Below are 23,302 nucleotides of genomic sequence, written 5' to 3'. Positions count from 1 at the left end.
AAACAGTATTTAATAGCTGATAAAACAGCAAGACTCAAATCTTTGTTCTGGAAGTGCAATATCATTGCAGAGGAAAAAAATCAATATAAACTATTTCATTCTGTTCAAGTCACGGCTTTGCACAGGAGGACTTGGTGTGCCGTTCCCTAAGAGCACATCTGCTGTAATAGCAGAGTAGCTAATGCAGCTAACAGTAAAAATACATTGTGCAGAATGCATTTGACTCTTCTGCATACTCCCAAGAAGAATACACTAGCTTTCTGTTCTAGATGGTCAAAATGTTTGTACTTGCAAGATATTATTCTATAAACCCTTTCTAAAGCAGGGTTGTGTTTTCCATTAGGCGAACTAGGCTGTTCCCTAAAATGCAGGGAGTAGTACACTTTCAAATCTGTGCTGCCCACCCACTTAAGACGTGGCACCTCAAGCATATTTAACTCATGGGCTGGGACACTTGTTTGCTGATTTTTTTTTTTTTTTTTTTTTTTTTTTTTGAGGACAATCGGGCATCTAATTATACCATTTGCCCTTCAGAATATTGGTGGTGAATCCAAACCTGTTGCTGTGTTTCTTGATTATGGTGGAGTGAATGGGATTGGATTCGGGGTATCCTGAGATCAATTTCTTTACTGGGCATGGGAAACTATTTTCCCCTCTTGTGTCTGAGCAGGCATTACCCCTAGGCCAGTGGCGTTCTCTTCCAGCTCTTGAGGGTTGCAAATAGGTCTGGGTTTCAGGCTACCCCTCCCAAATATATATGGATTAGATTTGCATACGAGTCGGGCAACATGCCTGCAAATCTCTCCCATGCATATTCAATAAGGATAGCCTGAAAACCCAACCTGTTAAGTCACTCAAGGACTGGGAGTGACTCACTGCCATTAAGCAAAGGGCTGCTCTAGCCCAGGAACAGTTCATTAGCAGCCTCCACCTCAGATGACCCCCAAACCCTGGAATAAGTTAGTCTAGTCTTTTGGGATTTGGTGGATCCAATAATGCCAAATTTAACACAAATAGGGGTGTCTTCAACAATTATAAACAAGCCTGTATATTCTGAACCAAGGAATTGGATCAAGGAAGAGTGCTCGATATCATATACTTGGATTTCAGCAAAGCTTTTGATACGGTTCCGCATAGGAGACTGGTGAATAAAACGAGAAGCTTAGGAGTGAGTGCCAAGGTGGTGACCTGGATTGGAAATTGGTTGACGGACAGAAGACAATGTGTGATGGTAAATGGAACCTTCTCTGAAGAGAGAGCGGTTTTAAGTGGTGTACCGCAAGGATCGGTGTTGGGACCGGTCCTGTTCAATATCTTTGTGAGCGACATTGCGGACGGGATAGAAGGTAAGGTTTGTCTTTCTGCAGATGACACTAAGATCTGCAACGGAGTGGAGAGAATGAGACTGGATCTAAGGAAACTGGAAGAGTGGTCGAAGATATAGCAGCTGAGATTCAATGCCAAGAAGTGCAAAGTCATGCATATGGGGAGTGGAAATCCGAATGAACTGTATTCGATGGGGGGGGAAAGGCTGATGTGCACGGAGCAGGAGAGGGACCTTGGGGTGATAGTGTCTAATGATATGAAGTCTGCGAAACAATGCGACAAGGCGATAGCAAAAGCCAGAAGAATGCTGGGCTGCATAGAGAGGAATATAGAGTAAGAAAAGGGAAGTGATTATTCCCTTGTACAGGTCCTTGGTGAGGCCTCACCTGGAGTACTGTGTTCAGTTCTGGAGACCGTATCTACAAAAAGACAAAGACAAGATGGAAGTGGTACAGAGAAGGGCGACCTGGAAGGTGGAGGATCTTCATCGGTTGACGTACGAGGAGAGATTGAAGAATCTAAATATGTACACCCTGGAGGAAAGGAGGAACAGGGGTGATATGATACAGACTTTCAGATATTTGAAAGGTTTTGATGATCCAAAGACAACAACAAACCTTTTCCGTAGGAAAAAAATCAGCAGAACCAGGGCTCACGATTTGAGGCTCCAGGGAGGAAGATTCAGAACCAATGTCAGGAAGTATTTCTTCACAGAGAGGGTGGTGGATGCCTGGAATGCCCTTCCGGAGGAAGTGGTGAAGACCAGAACTGTGAAGGACTTCAAAGGGGCGTGGGATAAACTGTGGATCCATAAAGTCAAGAGGCCGCCAATGAAAAGTGGGTGACTCGCCAGAATGATGGCTACTGCCTGGACACAATACCCTTATTCAATAAACATACACATGCTTACTGTGACTCCAACATCGCTCTAAGCTTCAACAGCAAGAGGAAATGTGGAAAAAAGGATTTGCACTCACAAAGAGGGGAGTAGCTGGCTTGTTACGGCAGCTACTACCCCAAACCAAATAAGCCTGATACTTCACTTTCAATGCATATCCAGCAGAGCTCCCTGCTTCAACGGCAGGGGAGAAGAAAAAACAACCAATAAGGGCTGTATAACATAGTCTGGGTAAAACAAATAAGCATGGGTGTAGCTTGCTTATTGTGGCGGTTACTACCCCTACTACCCCTAAGTAATCAAGCTAGATATTTCACTTGGATGCAGCTCATCACTGCTCTCTACATTAATGGTGGGGGTGGAAGGGAAATAGAACCAAGAGCTAAGAGAAACAGATAAGTATGAGAGAGAAAATGTGTGAAGCTTGCTGGGCAGACTGGATGGGCCGTTTGGTCGTCTTCTGCCGTCATTTCTATCAGGGTGATCCAGTACCGAGCAGTAGGAAGAGCTGCGTTAGTGCCTACGGCACCCGCGGTTACCACCCGCACAGTGCAGCTCACCTACCGCTCGATCCTGAAGCCTAATTATATGTAAATGTAAGCCGCGTCCAAAAAGCCTTAGGCCCGCGCAACCCAGGATACTGGATAGAGCGCCTATACAGGATCCTGGGTGCGCGGGGCTAAGGCTTCACGCCACGCTGGTATCTGTCATTTCAAATGGAAATGACAGATACCAGAAGTCGGGACTGCCAGTCCCCCTCCCCTCCTCCCGAAGCAGGGCGCGAAAAGCAGCCTTGCTCCGGGAGGAGGGGAGAAGAGACACTGACAGCGGCGAAGCTTTCCCCCAGCCCGAACCCGACCCGGACCCCCAACCGGACTCGGCCTGACCGCTGTCAGTCTGTTCTCCCTCCTCCCTGAGCAAGGCTGCTTTTCGCGCCCTGCTCCGGGAGAGGGGCGAAGATGACAGCGGCGAAACTGAGCGGCAAAGCCCGGACCCGACAAGCGGCGAAACTAAAAAAAAAAAAAAAAAAGCAATTTTTTTTTTTTTTTTTTTCAAAATTGACAATTTTGGTTTTTTTCCAAAAGTCGCTTTTGGACGCCAGCAAAACTTACTTTTTGCAGCCATCATCAGTAACACGACCTGGCTCCGTAGCTCCTCCCGACAAGATGGCCGTCTGCACGGGGAAAGCGCACAATTGGCCGCTGAAGACGTGGCGTCACAACCCGTGACGCCAAACGTCGTGACGTCACGTCTTCAGCGGCCAATTGTGCGCTTTCCCCGTGCAGGCAGCCATCTTGTCGGGAGGAGCTACGGAGCCAGGTCGTGTTACTGATGGCTGCAAAATAAGTTTTGCTGGCGTCCAAAAGCGACTTACTTTTGGGATCTGTCAAGATCCCAAAAGTAAGTCGCTTTTGGAAAAAACCCAAAATTGTCAATTTTGGGGAAAAAAAAAATTGCTTTTCTCTTTTTTTTTTTTTTTTTTTTTTTTTTAGTTTCGCTGCTTGTCGGGTCCGGGTTTGGGGTCCAGGTCGGGTTCGGGCTTTGCCGCTCAGTTTCGCCGCTTGTCTCTTCTCCCCCCGCCCTCCGGGAGGGGGGAGAAAATACAAGCGGCGAAACAACTTACTTGCACGGGGGAAAGCAGTCTCCGTGGCAGCCCCAGTCCTCTCCCCTCCTCCCGAAGCCAAAAAAAAAAGCGAAAAAAACTTTGCAGCCCCCTCCGGACATCAGAGGGGGGCTGCAACTTTTTTTTCGCTTTTTTTTTTTTTTTTTTTGCTTCGGGAGCAGGGGAGAGGACTGGGGCTGCCACGGAGACCGGCACCCACGATCGCGGCCGGGGCAGGTGAGCGGGGGCTGGGGGAAAGCTTGCCACCTACCCTTACCCATGCCTCTACCCCCTGGGTCAGGGTAGGCGGTAAGTTTGCAGGTTAAACGCGCGACAAAACGGCAGGGAAAGGTAGCGTTAGTCGGGGCGCGGGTTACGGGATGCTAGGGGAATAGCTAATTGGCTCGTTTTCATGCAATATCGAGCTAATTCGCTCGTTTGCATGCAATATGCATGCCGCGGGCGGAAGGGGTTACCCGGGGAATTTAGGACTCGGTAGGAGTAGGTTAAAGGGGATTCGGGATCGCAGGAAGGGCTAACGCGGCCGGAACGTGAGTTAAAAGTGGCTTAGGAGCAGGGTAAACGCGGCCGCACTTTACAGGATGGGCCTGTATGTTTCTGTTGCTATTCTAGTTTTTACAACAGAATATTAAAAGAGCAATGGACATAAGACAAAAGCATAATCAATGCATAAAATACCAGATTAAACACTTTCCAGGTGTGAAGCTTGTGTTCTACTGTTGATACTAACTCATAGCACTCATACATCCAGGTCTTCCCTTTGGAGCAAAACCACATCAAATCAACAAATTGTTCATAACTTAGATCATTCTGATATCTGCTGGAGTTGATGCTATTGTGAATGCACACTTCTAGATAATTTCTAACACAGCCTTTGAGACACGTGGAGGTAGGGCGCAAGCACAAGAAGTTTACACTTGCCTTGTAGCTTCACAAGTAACCAGTTTAAGAGTGGCAGCTGATTCCTTTCTGGGCTAACCATAATTCTTGCAGCAGTGTTTGGACTACTTAAAGCCTTTGTAACATAGGTAAGACCAGACTAGCAATTTATTTTGGCAGAAAAACTGCATTAGTGATGTGCATTCATTGCTCCATTCGTTTTGGCGGTACACATGTTTCTGACGAATGGATAGTAGGTGGGCTGAAAGGGATGGCTGGCACATACATCCGCACACAGCAACTTGTCATGCTTACTATCCATTTGTCAAATATGCATGTACTATGAAAAGAATGGGGTAAGGAATGCACATCCCTGGTAAAGTATAGTAATATGCTGTTAGTGAACTTGCTCAATTCTTGAAACTTTTGAGGTAGGCTGTTCCCGTTTGTCATGATTCTGCCCCTGACTCTTTTCCAGAAAGCTAGGCCTTCTGTGTTGGAACAGTGATTTAATATACTCCTTCCATTAGAGAGGTTCTCTGCTGGTTTCTGCAGCAAAAGCTAAACTACAAGCTGAGGGGGACAAAACTATTCCTGCATACATTGTAGTAGATGTCACTACTGATATCAGTCTCTAAAAAGGCACAAACCTTATTCCCCACTCTATTGTAGGAGACAAATCTTTGCCCATAAAGAGCCTACTTTTTAAGTATTAAAATTGGGACCCACACTGTTTAAATGATGACAAGCAGGGTGTCTGGTTAGTGCTTGAATACAAAGTTGAATTCTTATCAAATCCTGCATGCACCAGAATTAGACAAATATGTAGAAGTCACATTCCATACCCTCTAAATGTGAGCAGTATAGAAACATTCTCGCTGTATGGTGACATGGCTCCTGCTTTTGAGATCTGGTGGCAACTCCAGCTTTAACATGCAGGACAGATGTGGGACTGGGAGGGAGAACACTGGTCTAGCTTTTTGGAGATCTAGCTCCAAAATGTTGATGTTGGTGAACTGTTCCTGGTTAAAGCTCTTTGGTTACAGCAGTGATTATTCACTTTCAGGTTTTACAGCTTCAGGATTTCTTAGCTTGTACTTAAATATTGGATCAGCTTAAGCTGCTTAGTTCACATACGTATTCTCAAGTTAGCAACCTGTGTATTAGTGTTTTTACTTAAGATGAATAGAGTTCCATGCCAGCAAAGTTAGTTTCCAAGTGGATGAGAATTTGCACCTAAACCTGGATGAAAATCCATTTGCAGTAAATGGAGACGTTGCATGCCTGTTTCCAGATAACGTGCAAAAGGACCAATATTAGCATTTTGCAGTATACATACACATACATAAACTTTTATCCTGGAGACAGTGTGGCAGTCTTGCTGGTTTGCCAAAGCTACTGGGAATAGTTTGATATTGAAATTGGGCACATGCTTTGCAAAGTGGCTGTGCTTGTTGGGCATCTGGGGTGACTCTGGTATTCCTCCTGGCAGTAAAGCTTTTTTGCTCTGTATTGGATGGTGGGAGCCCAGTGTTAAATTTCCAAACTGGATCAGACCAAGGGTCCATAAAGTCCAGCATGCTGTTTCCAACAGTGGCCAATCCAGGATGCAAGTACCCACACACTAAATCCCTTGCTACAGATGCTAATAAAAGCAGTGGCTATTCCCTAAGTCAACTTGATTAATAGCAAGAACTATCCAAACTTTCTTAAACCCAACTGCACTAACCATATCTTAGCAACAAATTCCAGAACTTAATTGTGCATAGAGTATAAATCTTCTCTGACTAGTTTTAAATGTGCTACTTGCTAACTTCATGGAGTGCCCCTAGACCTATTATCCAAAAGCATAAACAATTCACACTTTCCTGTTGTAGACCTCTCATACCCCCCTCAGCCGTCTCTCTTCTCTAAGCTGAACAGCCCTAACCTCTTTAGTCTTTCCTCGTAGGGGAACTGTTCCATCTCCTTTCTCATTTTGGTTGCCTTCTCCAGTGCAACTTTTTTTTTTTTTTTTTAAATGCAGCAACTGGAATTGTACACAGCACACTGAGCTGATTTCAATGTATTATCCACTGACTCCTAGATCTTTCCTGGGTGGTAGCTCCTAAGATAAGTTATACATTAGGTTCTATCTTTCCCTATATGCATCACTTTGCACTTGTTCACATTGGGCTTCCAAATGGCAGATGAAGTTTAGTTTTCTAGTCTCACAAGGTCATCCTGCAATTTCTCACAATCTGCTTGTGATTTAACTATTCTGAATACTTCTAGATCTGCAAATTTGATTACCTCACTCATCATATTGCTTGCCAGATTCATTTATTTATTTATTTTATTTAAATTTATATACCAGAGGTTCCTGTATAATATACATATCACCCCGGTTTACAAAGAACAGTAACAATCGCTACATTTTGCGGTTTACATAGAACAGGATTAAACAACGAAGTTTAACATTGAGCAAAAATAAGTAAACAAGTTTTAACATTGAAACAAACAAAGTAAACAAGTTTTTACTTTGAAACAAATTAATAGAAGTAGGCAAATAGTAAATACTATTAAACCATTAATAGACATGCGGTTAATAAATCAAAAAATAACATGGAGATATGTAAGTCCACATGAATATATGTATGTACACTGTATGTAGACAGCATGAATATGTGAATCTCTAATTGAATAATGAAGAATAAAAAAGATCTGAAAAATATCATTGTGGGAGTGAAAAGACTTTTTTCCTGTTCTTGGTTCTAGGGGAAGGCTAGTTTGAATAACCAAGTCTTAAGTTTCTTTTTAAATGTAGTGTGACATGGTTCCAGACGCAGTTCTGGAGGGAGCGAGTTCCAAAGTGAAGGGCCCGCTGTCGACAGTGCACGTTTCCTTAGAGCGGATTTCGCCGGTTGTGTGATTAGTCTGTTCTGATAAGCGCTTCTGGTAGGTTTTACGGATGTGTGTAGTTGAATTTGAAATGTTAAGTTGAGAGGCGCGATGTTGTATAAGGCCTTATGTATCATCGCTAGAGACTTGAATTGGATCCTGTATTTAATTGGAAGCCAGTGGAGGTAGTGGAGGATTGGGGTGATATGATCTCTTTTCTTGGCATTTGAGAGAATTCTTGCTGAGGCGTTCAGGACAATCTGAAGTGGTTTGGTGGTGCATGCTGGTAGGCCTAGGAGGAGAAAAACACCAGCCTGAGTACAGATCCCTAAGACACACCCCCTGTTTACCCTTTTCCATGGAGAAAATTGATCACTTAATCCTACTGTTTCCTGTCTTTTTTTTTTTTTTTTTTTTTTATCTAGTTTGTAATCCACTTACATCACCACCTATCCCATGACTTAACTTTCTTTGAAGCCTCTCATGAGGGACTTTGTCAAACACACCTTCTGAAAATCCAAATACGGTGAATCGGCAGATGTAGTGTATCTACATGTTTGCTAACACCTTAAAAAAAAATATGAAGCGGATTTGTTAGGCAAGACTTCCATTGGGTAAATCCTTGTTGACTCTGTTCCATTAAACCATGTCTTTCTATATACTGTGGGTTTTGATCTCTAGAATAGATTCCACTATCTTTCCCGGCACTAAAGTCTGGCTTACTGGTCTATAGCTTCCCAGATCACCCCTGGAGCCCTTCTTGAAACATTGGCCACCCTCCGGTCTTCAGGTACAATGGATGGTTTTAATGATAGGTTACAAATTTCAACTAATAGATCTAAAGCTTCATTTTGAGTTCCTTCAGAACACTGGGGTGTATACCATCCAGTCCAGGTGATTGACAAACTAAATAGTAGCAAATCTGGCCACCTACATCTTCCAGGATCAGTGATTTGGTTCAGTTCATCTGACTCATCACCCTTAAACTGTCTCCAGAACTGGTACCTCAAATTTCCTCATTAGTAAACACAGAAGCAAAGAACTCATTTAGTGTTTCTGCAATGGCGTTATCTTAAGAGCCCCTTTAACCTTGGTCATCTAATGGTCTAACTCCTCATAGTTTTCTTCAGATATTTTTAAATTTTTGAGTGTTTGCCTTTATGGCCAACTTCATTTCTACATCCTTTTCCATCCCAATTCGGTTTCCGTAAACACCATAGTACTGAAACCCTCCTATTATCGTTGACAGACTACGTGCTAAAAGCCCTAGACAATGGTCAATCTTACATCCTTGCCCTATTGGACATTTCCTCCGCCTTTGATACAGTCAATCATAATATATTACTCAAACGCCTCCAGGAAACTGGTTTCACTCTTTCCTTAGTAATCGACAATACAGTTAAAATTGGGAACAATGAATCTGAATCATAACTTGGCTCAAGGTGTTCCCCAAGGCTCCTCCCTTTCCTCCACCCTATTCAATATAGATCTACTTCCCCTATGCCGTATCTTGTCTAACCTAGGTCTCCCACATTTCATATATGCTGATGACATTCAGATTCTCATCCTGATCAGACACTCTGCCTAATGCAATCAAGACCTGGGAATCAGCCCTCCCTGCCATAAACTCTATGCTTACCGACAACTTCCTCACCCTTAACACTGCAAAAACCGAATTACTAGCTCTCTCTCCCAATAACATCACCATCAGTCCTCCTTCACTCAACTTCAATACCACAACCAACACCTTCACCTCTCATGTCCGCAGCCTCTGCATCATTTTAGACAACCAATTCAATTTTTAAAAAATTCATCAATACAACCCTAAAAGATGGCTTTTTCAAACTTCATACCTTAAAAAAAACAAACCTCAAACCCCTGCTCCACCTTAATGATTTTCACACTATACTTCAAGCCATCATTCTTTCAAAAATTGATTACTGCAATGCCATTCTCCTAGGTCTCCCAAAAAGCACGATCCAACCCTTACAAATTCTCCAAAATGCGGCTGCCCGCATTATCACAAATGTACACAAACATGATCATATCACCCCTGTACTCAAATACCTACACTGGTTACCTGTAATATCCCGAATACAATACAAAACACTCTAATTCATAAATCCCTCCAACAATGATATGCAAGGGTTCAAGGAACACCTCTACTTCCACAACACTGGCAGACCCACTAGAAAACAACATGCAGCTACATTACACACTCCCTCAAATCTATGAAGCTTAAGTCCACCTCCAACCGTGCCCTATCCACTGCTGACCTCTTTATGGAATAGCATGCCCCACAAGCTGCGACAGGAACCATGCTATAAAATTTTTTAAAGAGAATCTCAAAACATGGCTCTTCAAGCAAGCCTTTACCTAAGTCTTCCCTCCGGTCCTCCTCCCCTCTCTGCTGGTCTCAATCACCTCTTTCCCTCAAATACCATGTCTGTCTCAACTTTGTAGACTTATATGCAGTACTACAATTAATGATGATACTCACCTGAATAATTATACACAAATTGATACTAACCTTAAATACCAAACTAAATGTATATTTTGTATACGAGTTGTCATTCCTTTAGACACCTGTTGAAAATAAATGTTACATAATGTATTTAATCCTCTTATTAGTTACATGGACTTCCAAACTTTATAACTTGTTTCTGAATTGTTCACTAATTTACATGTAAAGCCTGTTGCTAAAATTTCTGTTCTCTGTAAACAGATTAGATGTTCCAAACAATCGGTGTATAAAAGCACAAACAAATTTCAAATTCTTAGCCTGCCTTATCAACTTGACAATGCTTATGCTTTTTCCTATTTTCTTCAGATGGATCCTTCCAGTTTTTGAAGGATGTTTTTTGGCTAAAATAGCCTTTCACCTCACTTGATTACTGGCATAGTTATTTTGCCTTCCTTCAACCTTAAGCATGGAATACATTTGGACTGCATTTCTAAGTTTGTTTAAAAATACGATGTCCACACCTGTTGTACACTTAACCTTTGCAGCTGCACCTTTCAATTCTTTGTTTTTTCCTCATTTTATCAGTTTCCCTTTTGAAAATTTAGTTAGAGCTGTAGGATTACATTGTTCCCCCCCCCTCCCCCTTCCAGTCATTAGTTCAAATTTAATTATGCTATGATCATTGCCAAGTGGCCCGACCAGTTATCACACTACTAAAAACTAAAAGCTCTTGTTTCAGTTCCTGAACAAACTGTTCCACGAAGCAGTCATCCAGGAACTCTCTAGCATGTCCTGATATTTACTCAGTCAAAATTGTGGTAACTAAAATCTCCCATTACTGCACTGCCAAATTGGCTAGCTTCCCTGATTTCTCTTAGAATTTCAGCATCTGTCTGACCATTTTGTCCAGGTGGACAGTAATATACTCCTATCACTATACTCTTACCCAACACACACATGGGATTTCTACCCATATAGATTCTACTGAGCATTTAGTCTCTTGTATGATCTTTATCCTGTTGGACTCTATACCCTCCCGGACATAAAGTGCCACACCCCCAGCAAGTTGATCCTCCCTATCATTGCGATATAATTTGTACCCTGATAGCATTGTCCCATTGGTTATCCTCCTTCCACAAAGTCTCTGAGATGCCAATTATGTCTCTTCACTGCTATACACTCTTAACTCTCCCATCTTACTACTTTGAAATGTCTGTGTGCCAACGCCAGACATCCAAGTGTTCCCTGTACGTACCCGGATCAGTCCAGACACCTGGGTTGTGACTCCGCACCAGCAGATGGAGACAGAGCAAAACTTGACGGGCTCCCTACATATAGTAAGGTGCCACCCACAGCCCCTCAGTCTTTCTCTGTCTCCAGCAGATGGGGCAGGTCCACCCACAGTCTCGGTGATCCTTGGTAGTTTTGTGGCTCGGGGTAGTCAGTCAGGGATCTATTTGTATTAAATCCTAAGTTGTTTTAAAAAAAAAAAAAAAAAAAAAAAATAGGAAAGGAGAGAAATTTTCTTCAAAGAAGACATAAAGAAGAAGATAGAAGTCTTCCGTCGGGGGAGCCGCCCAGGAGGGTTGGAAGGTCCTGAGAGGACCATCCCCTCCAGGTCGAGGCCGCTGCTGAGGGTCGAGGACCCGGCCTGTGCTGGCAGCAGCGTCGGGGGTGACACCGGGGAGCCCGGTTCACTCACCCCCGCTGGAGCTGAAGACTGCAGGACCACGGCTAGCGGCTAAATTAAAAAAACCAAAAAACAAAAAAAACAGCGTGTTTTGGTTTTGCGCCGCCAGCTCTCTCCCTCTTCGCCGTCCCTTCGCCGGTCGGGTTGATCGTTCGCGGAGGGGGGACGCTGGTTGGGGAGCCTGTTCGCAGAGGTGGTCCAGGATGCCGAGGGGGACGACTTGCCGCGCGTGTGGCTCTCCAGGGGCGGGGTCTGCTCCGGCTGCGTTGCAGGTGGCGAGGGTTCGTCGGAGGTCGCCCGGGGGGGTCGATCGTGGGGGGCCCGTTCGCCATCGCGCGCCGGAGCTTCGGAGGCCGCGTCTTTTGATCCGTTCCCGCGGGAACGGACGCCATTTTATCCACTGTGAGGGAAGCCACGAGGAGGGCACTCCAAGATGGCGCCCAGCCTCCCGCGCTATTGCCACAGCCCAGGGGTTCGGGGGGAGAGCCCCCGGGACCCCGTGGTTCGGGGAGCCCTTGCGCTGGGGAGGATTCCTCCGGATCGGAGGGCTCGTTTTCAGAGGATTTTTCCTTATTAATGCAGAAACTGGCGAAATATAAAAAGTCAAAACTAAAGGCTGGGAAGGCTTCAGGGGACAGGGAAGCGCACTCCCAGCCCCGGAAGAGAGCCGCTCTGACCCGGGGGGTGCCGCGGGAGAAGAGGCAGCCGCGTGGCGACCTGCAGGAGTCTGAGTCAGCGTCCACCGCCTCCTCGGAGGAGGAAGCGCTGTCGGGAGCCCCTGAGGGCCAGGAGGGCCCCGAGGACGAGGGGCAGGCCCAGCCGGGAGCCGGCAAGGGGCCGCAGGCGGCGGAGGGTGATGACCCCAAGGTTGTCCGCCTGTTTCGTCGGGAAGAACTTTCTCCACTTATCCCAGCCATTCTGGACGAGATCGGCGTGGATCCGCCTCCAGTGGAGTCCAGGCAGGGGGTCAAGATGGATCCGGTGCTGTTGGGCCTGGTGGGTCCTGCACTGGCCTTCCCTTTTCACTTCTCGGCCTCTGATATTTTGTTTCGGGAATGGGATACCCCGGAACTGGGGCTGAAGGTGAGTAAGGCTATGGACAAGCTTTATCCCCTTCCAGAGGACGCGCTGGAACTGCTGCGTCTCCCGCGGGTGGACGCGGCGGTGTCAGCGGTTACAAAGAGATCCACCATCCCGGTTACGGGTGCTACTGCCCTCTGTGATATCCAGGATAGGAAGCTGGAGGTGCAACTGAAGAAGATCTTCGAAGTGTCCGCACTGGGAGTGCGGGCAGCCATTTGTAGTACCTTTGCACTGCGAGTGGGGCTCCGGTGGGCCCAAGTCCTGCAAGCAAACACCGACCTCTCCTCGGGGGAGGCTACTCAGGCGGATAACTTGGAGGCGGTGATTGCCTACACCGCTGATGCGATGCACGATTTAATCAGAACATCGGCCAGAGCGATGGTGTCGGCGGTCTCGGCGCGTCGTCTCCTTTGGCTTCGCAACTGGGCTGCGGATGGAGCGTCCAAGGCCCACCTGGGGTCCTTACCGTTTAAGGGAAAGCTCCTGTTTGGCAAGCAGCTGGACGATCTGATGCAGTTCCTGAGCGAGAACAAGGCTTTTAAGTTGCCGGAGGATAGGCCCAGGCCGCGGTCGTCCTTTTCTGGAAGGAACAGGTTCCGGTCCAACCGCCGTCAGCGGCCGCAGAGGGCGTCTGTCGGGCCAGTCCTACCGGTCCGGATCGGCTAGATCGTCCTCCTGGTCCCAGTCCTTTCGAGGGAAGAAATTCAACAGAACCGGTGGACCCTCGTCCGGCTCGGGGTCCAAGTCGGCCCAATGAAACGAGACGGGTCCATTCCTTGTTGCCTCCAGCCCTCGTACCTTACGTGGGCGCGAGGCTCACCTTGTTTTTACGAGGCATGGACCAGAATAACTTCAGACCAGTGGGTCCTCGCTGTGATAAGAGGCGGTTACACGTTAGATTTTGTTCGGCTCCCGGTGGACAAGTTCCTCGTCTCACCCTGCAAGGCCCTCGTCAAGCGCGCCGCTGTCCGGACCACCCTCCGGCGTCTAGAGGACCTGGGCGCAATTACTCCTGTGCCGCGGGATCAGCAGGGCAAGGGAAGGTACTCTATTTACTTCGTGGTCCCAAAGAAGGATGGAGCGTTTCGGCCCATTCTCGATCTAAAGGGCGTCAACCAGTGCCTGCGGGTACCACGGTTCAAGATGGAGACGATCCGCTCGGTGATTGCCGCGGTTCGTCCGGGCGAGTTCCTCGCTTCTCTGGACCTTACGGAGGTGTATCTTCACATCGGGATTCAGCCGGCTTATCACCGGTACCTGAGGTTCTGCATTCTGGGCGGACATTATCAGTTCCGGGCTCTTCCCTTCGGCCTCGCCACGGCTCCACGCACTTTCACCAAGGTGATGGTGGTGGTGGCTGCTCAGCTCCGGAGGGAAGGGCTGCTGGTGCATCCTTACTTGGACGACTGGCTCATCCGAGCCAAATCGGAGGACGAGTGTCGGCAGGCGATTGCCAGGATCGCTCGGTTGGGTGGTCAACTTGTCCAAGAGTCAGCTGCAGCGGTTGGAGTATCTGGGGGCCCTGTTCGACACCGAGAGGGCCATGGTGTCGCTGACTCAGGAGAGAGTGATCAAGCTCCAGCGACAGGTGCGACACATTTTGTCCATGCGGTGCCCGCTGGTTTGCGATTACCTGAGGGTCTTGGGTTCCATGGCGTCGACCCTCGCTCTGGTCCCTTGGGCATTCGCTCACCTGCGACCGTTACAATCAGCGTTACTTTCCCGCTGGAAGCCGGTTTCGGAGGAGTTTCATCTTCCGTTGCCTCTCACGCCCTGTGCCAGGGCCAGTCTGCACTGGTGGCTCTCCCGAGATCATCTGTCATGCGGGGTGTCTCTGGTCATGCCCACCTGGACGGTAGTGACGACGGATGCCAGTCTACTCGGCTGGGGGGCGGTCTGCGGAGGCCGCTCGGTCCAGGGGCAGTGGTTGAGCCAGCAGTCGAGGTGGTCCATCAACCGCTTGGAGACGAGGGCGGTGTCGTTAGCCCTGCAAGCTTTTCTGCCGTGGATACGGGGCCAGGCGGTTCGGGTGCTCTCGGACAACGCAACCACGGTGGCGTATATCAATCGTCAAGGGGGCACGAGGAGCCAGCAAGTGGCAGAGGAAGCAAGGCTGCTCATGATCTGGGCGGAGCAACACCTCAGCGGCTTGGCGGCGTCTCATCGCAGGTGTGGACAACGTGCAGGCGGATTTCCTCAGCCGACATCGGCTGGATCCAGGCGAGTGGGAGTTACCAGACATGGCGTATCGCCTCATCTGTGCCAGATGGGGAACGCCACGCCTGGACCTGATGGCCACCGCTCGCAACTCAAAGGCCCCACGGTTCTTCAGCCATCGGAGGGAACGGGGCGCGGAAGGAGTCGATGCTGTAGTACTTCCCTGGCCCACGGACGTGTTGCTATATGTGTTTCCCCCGTGGCCTCTGATAGGCAAGGTTCTTCGCCGAATCGAGTTACATCCGTCGGACGTGATCCTGGTGGCGCCGGAGTGGCCAAGGCGCCCATGGTTCGTGGACCTCATTCAGCTGGCGGCGTAGCCTCCGCTTCGGTTTCACGGGGCCGCATCTCTTCTTCGACAAGGACCCATCTGTTTGGAGGATGCGGATCACTTTTGTCTCGCGGCATGGCGTTTGAAAGGGCGCGCTTAAGGGCTAAGGGGTACTCAGAGGCAGTGATTGCTACCTTGTTGAGGGCTCAAACAGTCCACGTCCTTAACCTATATGAGGGTGTGGACGGTGTTCGAGGACTGGTGTAGTACTCATGAGGTGGATCCTGTACGTCCACCGGTGCCGGGGGTCCTCGCTTTTCTTCAAGAGGGCCTCTCGAAGGGGCTGGCCTAGAGTACCCTGAAGGTCCAGATAGCTGCGCTTGGCTATCTGCGCGGTAAGGTTCGCGGAGTGTCCTTGGCATGTCATCCGGATGTGGTGCGTTTTCTGCGCGGGGCTAAGCATTTACGCCCTCCTGTACGGAATCCTTGTCAGTCGTGGAATTTAAATTGCGTGCTCTCGGCGCTTGGGGGAGCACCGTTTGAGCCTCAAGCGGGCGACGCTGAAGGATCTTACTTTGAAGACCGTGTTTCTAGTAGCCATTACGTCTGCTCGTCGGGTCTCGGAGTTGCAGGCCTTGTCCTGTCGGGAACCGTTCTTGCGTTTTTCGCAGGGCGGAGTTTCCCTGCGGACTGTGCCGTCCTTTTTGCCTAAGGTGGTGTCCTCTTTTCACTTAAATCAGTCAGTGGACCTTCCAGGTTTTGAGGTCGGGGATCAGATGGACAAGGGGATGAAAGAGTTAAGGAAGCTCGACGTTCGCAGGATTCTGCTTCGTTACCTGGAGGTTACGAATCCTTTCCGGGTTTCCGACCATCTGTTTGTTCTCTGGTCCGGGCCTCGCCGGGGGTCTGCTGCGTCGCGGGCCACTATTGCGCGTTGGCTCAAAGAGGCTATTAGTTCCGCATATCTTCTGCACGGTAAGTTGGCACCCAGGGGGCTTCGTGCGCACTCCACTCGGGCGCAAGCCACGTCCTGGGCCGAGGTGTCTCGGGTGTCCACGCAGGAGATCTGTAGAGCTGCGACGTGGAAGTCCTTGCATACTTTCACTAGACATTACAGGCTTGATGTCCAGGCGGCTGAGTCTCGGGGGTGTGGGGCGAGTGTTCTCAGAGCGGGACTCTCTGCGTCCCACCCTCGGTAGTTTGCTCTGGTACATCCCAGGTGTCTGGACTGATCCGGGTACGTACAGGGAAAGGAAAATTAGTTCTTACCTGATAATTTTCATTCCTGTAGTACCACGGATCAGTCCAGGCTCCCGCCCGTTCTGTTCGGTACGATGAAGAGAGAGAGAGTCCGCTCGTGGTTTATTCGTGCTGCAATTGTTCCAGTTCTTGGCATAACGCCGCTTGCCTCTGGTCTGATGTTTGCGGTTTTCAGCCAGGGGGTGTTTGAATTGGTTTAACATTGTTCTAGTTAGTCGGGCACTGGTTTGCTTTGACAGTTCATTCGACTGAGGGGCTGTGGGTGGCACCTTACTATATGTAGGGAGCCCGTCAAGTTTTGCTCTGTCTCCATCTGCTGGTGCGGAGTCACAACCCAGGTGTCTGGACTGATCCGTGGTACTACAGGAACGAAAATTATCAGGTAAGAACTAATTTTCCTTTCTGTCTGGTGTTTAGGTACAGTCTTATGGGGAGTGTGGATACCTGTAAAGTTAGGGGCTCCAGTTGGGCTTATTGCGAAATTCTATCTGGGTTACCAGATAGAGGCAGTCACTACAGCAAGGTAACCTGCAACATGTATGATTTGCTCCTGGAAATAGGGTCTATGGGATGGATTCACGAAATGTGTACCTTATCTGTGTAAATGAGCATAGGTTACTATGCTGCTTAGTGTCCTGACTGTTTGTTAGTATATTCTTGATCCTGTTATCTTGCAAGCTGTGGTGTACCAAAGATGCTCTTTACTATCATGTTTATATTTGTTTAATGATGCTGTAGTGTGCACATATATCAGTGTGTAATCAACCTGGAGATGTCCCTTCAGGCTTCCAGTGCTGGAGATTCTTGCCCAGACATACCATGTGGTGGTATAAGGGATTAAATGGGAAGCAGGGCTGTATCTTCAAGAAAAATGTGGATTCACATAAAACGGAGACTCTATTTACAGTCTTTATACAAGATGGTGAAAACATAGGTGCTACTTTACCATCTCCATTCTTTAATGTTGTCCTTAATCTTACTTGCTGCTTGTTTTATGATCCATTTCAGATGGAATCAAACTTTTTTTTTTTTACTACATTGGCTAAACTGTGCACCTTGGTTATTGCTCTTTAATTTCAACAGGTCTGCCAGTAAGAATATATCATGTTTCTGTCATACTAATGGAGCTTTGTTTCCTCCTCAGGTCTCCTTGTAGGAACTCTTGATGTTGTACTGGACTCCAATGCCAGAGTAATTCCTTTCAGAATCCTCTATCAGACACCAGACTCCTTGATATATTGGACTATTGCTTGCGGTAAGGAACAGAAGTATGTGAATGTTTGGGCTTTTTTTTTTGCCAGAAGCTATTGGAGGATTGGGATAAACTAAAGCCATATCATGTCTTGTCCTTTTTGTATGACTCTTAGAATGGAAAATGTACAGGGCAGGTAAATAGCCCCATGTGACTTGAAGAAAATGAAGGTAAAGTAATCAAAGCAGTGCATTTTTAGCTTTGTCGGCAGCTTAGGAAAAGCAGATCAACCAATCAGAAAGCAGCTGTCATCTAGCTTCCTGGTGGGGTATCCATTGCAGCTGCTTTGTGACTGGGTGATCTTTTTTTTTTTAAGAGAAAATAGATTTTGCACTTAACTTTCATAACAAATTCCTGATGCTTCTCTCAAATGGGAGACTGTGGCTCTAGATGCACGAGACTCGTCATCCAGAAGACTGGTCTGGATGGATTTTTTTTTTTTTCCCCCAGCTTAGATGCTCTGCTGTGTTAACAGAGCTCCTCAAGGTCTACTTCTGCAGTCATACAACCGCTCTGTATTGATCTAGCTAGAGCTGGAAGTGTTATTAATGGAAGGCACCTGGGGAAGAACAACAGTTTTGCTAAGGTTGTGGAAGGAAGTAGGAATAACTTAACCAATCAATTGAAATGGGTTTCCTGAGTAAACATGCTTTAATGTGTTGTCTCTAGCGTAGACCTATCTAATAGGGCAAGATGTCCTTTTCAATACTGCTGATGTGCACTCTTCCTGCAGTATAAGCTCAGAACTTTGCATCCATTTACAGAAGAAATTACTCTACCATACCTGTAACAAACTGCTGCTTTCAATGTTTGTACTGTGGAGGTGGTGTGAGTCACAACCTCACTAGTAAACAGACTGACTATTCAGGTTACTCCAAGGGCCACAGCTCAAATCAAGTCTTAGATGTTACTGCCCAGTTAACTCCCTGCCCCTCATCATGGGCACTCAGATTTATCTTCTAAGGTTTAAAGCGAAGGGCCTTTCATATGCAAATGGAAATTGAGCTGGAAGATGTGGCTTCCAACCCAAATCTTGCTGATACTTGATGGATTCTCTTTACACCTTTCAAAATTCAAAGCCCAGATACATTTTATGGTTTTAATGACTTTTTTTTTTTCTATGATCTACTTGAGTAGATTGAAGCCAATTATCCTGTTTCCTGTCTTAAGGTAAAGCTTTTAAGCTTCCTTCCCATTTAAGGATAGCATCTGGTCCATGTAAATGAGTGCTCAGTCCTTGGCAATCTTTCCTTTTTACTGTACCTGAAGGGCACACCCCTCAGTTGATCTCCTTTAGATGGATGTGATTCTCCCCCCTCCCCAGACTGGTGCCATCAAACTTCTTATTCCAAAACATGGTAGAAAACTAAAATTCGCTCGCTCAATATTTGTTTGCTGTTTTTGGTAGCAGACAGTAGGGTTCTATTTATTTATTTTTATTTTATTTATATTCTTTTTTTATACTGAAATATAGCAGAGTGCCTTCATTCCGGTTTACAGTGAAACAAATTTATACAGAGAACAGTTATAACATATAGATTATAACATTATATAATATAAGCTGACTGCAGGGTCTCAAACAGTGGCTGTTCTTGACAGTTTCACCTAGTAAAACTCTAACTTTATTTCTCCAGGAGAAATAAACGGATGCCTCCTTACTGGGCTGCTATAAACAGTGTCCAGAGAGCAATTCTGTTTTAACATTTTATACAGCATCTTATTGCAACAATGGCAGTAACTTGCAGGCTTTCTCCCCTTGGATTCCTTAACTTCTTTCCCCCTCGTTTAAGATCTGCCGCTCCCAGACAGTATGCTTGGGAGAACATCTGGGCCTAGGCCTCCACACAGGGTGGCCACTGGCCTTTCGCGAGCTCCAGGCTCACACCTGCTGCCTCTGACAGCCACCGGCAACACAAGTCTGTAGCCACGATCTACAGCATCAGAGCCTTTGTCGCAGGGCAACCACAAGTTTACACTTTGAAGGCAATTCAGTTTCCCAAAAAAAAGCAAGGGTCAGGAAAACTTACCAGCAGGTCTGAACCAACTTTTTAGGAGTTGGTGTTTACTGTGCCTGGAATAGATATCTAAACTGGAAAAATGTGCAGATACTCCTAATGCACTCAGGCAGTGGGATAGCGCCCTTACTGGTAAGGACAGGGTTAAAAATGAGGCAGGGAAAGGTATTAGAGGAATGCTAGTCTTATCTCGTCACTTCTTGCCCTCCTGCTAATCTGACTATGCTGTCCATTGCCCACCTCTGAGATGTCCTGGGTAACCCTGCTGGCTTCTGAGCAAAGAAGCGGAAATCTTTTACTTAAACACAGAAGAACAGTTTCTTCCTTTGATTTAAAAAAAAAAAAAATAAATAAAATAAACTGAGTGTTCGTGGAAGATGAGCTTGCTGGGGAGCGGAAATTGGTGCTATTTTTGGTTGAGATGTAAACCCCTGACCCTCCCTAACTCTTAAGCACGGTGCAGGCACCAAAAAGGTTAATCACTGGCATATGGGGTGCAGCCATCAGCTTGTCGTCCTGTCGGCAGAGCCGCCTCCCCAGCAGCTTTTGGATGCTGGTGCTCTTGTCCCTCTGTGCTAGTGCTGGGAGTGCTCTGCAGGAAGCTTTTTGGATATTGCCACTGGCCCGGCAATGACTAGCAGTAGCTTTGGCTGGAATGCTTTTAGCCAACACTAAAGTGGAAACTTCTAAATGGGCTGGAGAGAGTTTAGCAGAGCCTTTTTTTCATTTTAGGTCACGGAACCAAATCCAGCACAGGTCAGAAACAACTATCAGCTGCTGGTCTGTGGCATGAGCTGATCTCTCTTCCCAGTGGGCAGGTGTCCACATCCCTAAAACTGCCAGCAGTTTGGGCATGAGCTGGGGCAGTCTCAGAACCAAAGATGAGTTTTATCCCCCTCTTTCAGTAGGCTGGAGGAGTATGGACAGGGAGCTTGTGCTGCTGCCTGTGCCTATTTGCTATGTGGGTAAATCTCTGCCCACCCTCCCCTCCCCTATCTTGCACAAGCATTAGATGCTTTTGTGTCAAATTCTGCAGAGCTAAACTAAAACGCAAAACTAAACTGGGTAAGGTTGGACTCTAATGTGGCTTATTACAGCTTTTGTTGGCTTCCAGTTTTCATCCTAGCACTGCAGAGTCTCTCTCTCTCTCTCTCTCTCTCTTTTCATGGATTTCTGTTAGTGCACTGCTTTCAGATTTTTCAAAGGATTTTACTGCAACAAGCTTAACTTTTGACCTATACAAGTGCAACATCAAAACTTTTGTTTTTAAGCAGTGACTTTACTTTTATTAGAATAAAAAATGTTCAGCTAGCTCTGGGAATATCTTGGCAGTGATGAATGCTTGCACTCTTATCTAGGTGTGATGAGAACAGATCTAATAAGAGTCCACGTGGCTAACTTAATGTCCCTGACCTCAGTTCTGGCAAACCGATTGAACCACTCTGTAAGCGGGTGAGGTGGTTGAGTGCTTTTTATACCTGGTAGGAGTCTGCCAGTGGCTTTGTGTTGTATTTTATGTGGATGGATGGTAGGCATAGTCCAGAGCTCTCAGCAAAACCAAGGAATGATCTCACCAAGCTCCGTGAGGGCTGAGCTCACCTCCCCTGGGAGCTTTTCCATTTTAGCATCTGACAGAAGTGACCTGATGGGGAGGGGCAAGAGACTGGAGTATATTACAGAAAAGGAGATAAGGTCCTTATCTGGCATGTTCTGTTCCTGTCTTCAATGATGTGGATTTTACTGAATTGTTTTAACAGGTTGTTGCTGTAATTTAATGGGTATTTTGAGAGTTAGCTCTCGGAGCATGGGGACAGTAGTTTCACTTGATTGTGTAAGCTTTCAGCCCACAATTAGACCCCTCAAAAGTAGACGTTAATATCCCAAATCTTACATGTTTAGTCATTTGCTGCTGTTCATGGTGGTTAACCTGAAAACGCAATTTCCCCTACTGGCATTTAATCTGTCACCTGGAAGACCCACAGACTGGGCATTGCTGGAATAGGTCACTATAGCCCCCCTTCTAGCTTTATAGTGAACAATCTTCCAAGTTGCACAGTGAGTACTGCATTAACCAAATACTGGGTTTGTTATACAAAATCTAAAAGCTCTTGTTTTTGTTGAAATGTTGACTTTATAATGGAGCTTTGTGAATGGTGACCACTGACTTGTATGTAACCATTCCTTCTGTTGGAATGATCACAGTAGCCTGGCCAAGTAGATCTCTAGAGCAGGGATCTCTGGTTCTTCACCTGTGAATTAGCATGACCCTTGGCTTGGCTGTATCACTGCTCTCTTAATCCAGATCCATGTAGTTTTTTTGGAAATCTGCAAACTAACTCAACTCTTCTTGGGACAGGAGGTTCCCGGAAGGAGATCACTGAACACTGGGAGTGGCTTGAACAGAACCTGCTGCAGACGCTGTCCATTTTTGAAAACGAAAACGATATAACCACCTTTGTGAGAGGAAAAATACAGGTAACGTAAGAATGTGTGTATATAATGCTATTGATGCACATAAATAGTGGACCAGATAACTTGCTGGGAGTTTCCTGTGCTTACTGACTCTGTAAATGGAGCTTAAGTGACTTGACCATTTGGTAAATGGTGAAATGGAACCTGGGCTACCTTGGGTGGTGCAATAAATGTGCATAGAAAGCAGGCGCTGAACAGTTTGTGCCCCCCCCCCCCCCCAAGCAGGGTGCCATGCAATATTTAAATTAGGGGATTGTGCCTCCTTGCTAACAAGAACATGATTATCGGGGTTCAGGAAACGCACGTTTGTCAGTTGAGTATCAGTTTCCTGCACCTGACTGACTTTTTTTCATTTTTCTTCCTATTTAATATCACGATGATAAAAAGCTTTTCCTGCTTTTCTGTACTCATTTTAAATGCCCCCCCCCAGCTATTTAACACCTGCTCCAAATAACAGGCCCTCCTTGCTCCTTTCTCCAGGGCATCATTGCTGAATATAACAAAATCAACAATATCAAGGAGGACGATGATACCGAGAAGTTCAAGGAAGTTACTGCTAAATTCCATAAACTTTTTGCCATGCCGGAGGAAGAAAAGTTGGTCAACTATTACTCCTGCAGCTATTGGAAGGGGAAAGTTCCCCGTCATGGCTGGATGTACCTCAGCATCAACCATCTTTGTTTCTCTTCTTTTCTCCTCGGAAAAGAAGGTATGTGGTGTTGTGTTCTGCAGGTATCTCATCTGTCACCTACAGCATATTGCTCCCAAAGTGTGTGGTGATCCTGGTAGCACGAGCTTCCATCCCCCCCCCCCCCACTGGTTCTTGATCCATGCATTGGAGGTGCTTCTAGAACCCTGTACCATGGGCTGTAATCCCAGCCACTAGATGTTGGTAATGACCACATGTTGCTCAGCACCCACCCACCAGTGCACGGACTCTGCAGCATCTCCAGTTGCGGACAATGAATAGT

General features: G+C 46.7%; 1 protein-coding gene across 2 annotated transcripts in view; it reads left to right on the top strand.

Moving 5' to 3' along the window:
* TBC1D9 (TBC1 domain family member 9) overlaps window positions 1-23,302 on the top strand; it is a 139,071-nt gene that overhangs the window by 47,698 nt on the left and 68,071 nt on the right. For both annotated transcript variants that reach the window (XM_029597394.1, XM_029597317.1), the window contains exons 2-4: window positions 17,737-17,847; window positions 22,216-22,334; window positions 22,812-23,040. In XM_029597394.1, the coding sequence (XP_029453254.1) occupies window positions 22,911-23,040 (130 nt within the window). In that variant the 5' untranslated portion in view covers window positions 17,737-17,847; window positions 22,216-22,334; window positions 22,812-22,910. The remainder of the gene's footprint in view (window positions 1-17,736; window positions 17,848-22,215; window positions 22,335-22,811; window positions 23,041-23,302) is intronic.

This window comes from Rhinatrema bivittatum, chromosome 1, assembly GCF_901001135.1.
Source record: "Rhinatrema bivittatum chromosome 1, aRhiBiv1.1, whole genome shotgun sequence".
Taxonomy (NCBI): domain Eukaryota; kingdom Metazoa; phylum Chordata; class Amphibia; order Gymnophiona; family Rhinatrematidae; genus Rhinatrema; species Rhinatrema bivittatum.
This window is presented reverse-complemented; position numbering and strand designations above follow the sequence as displayed.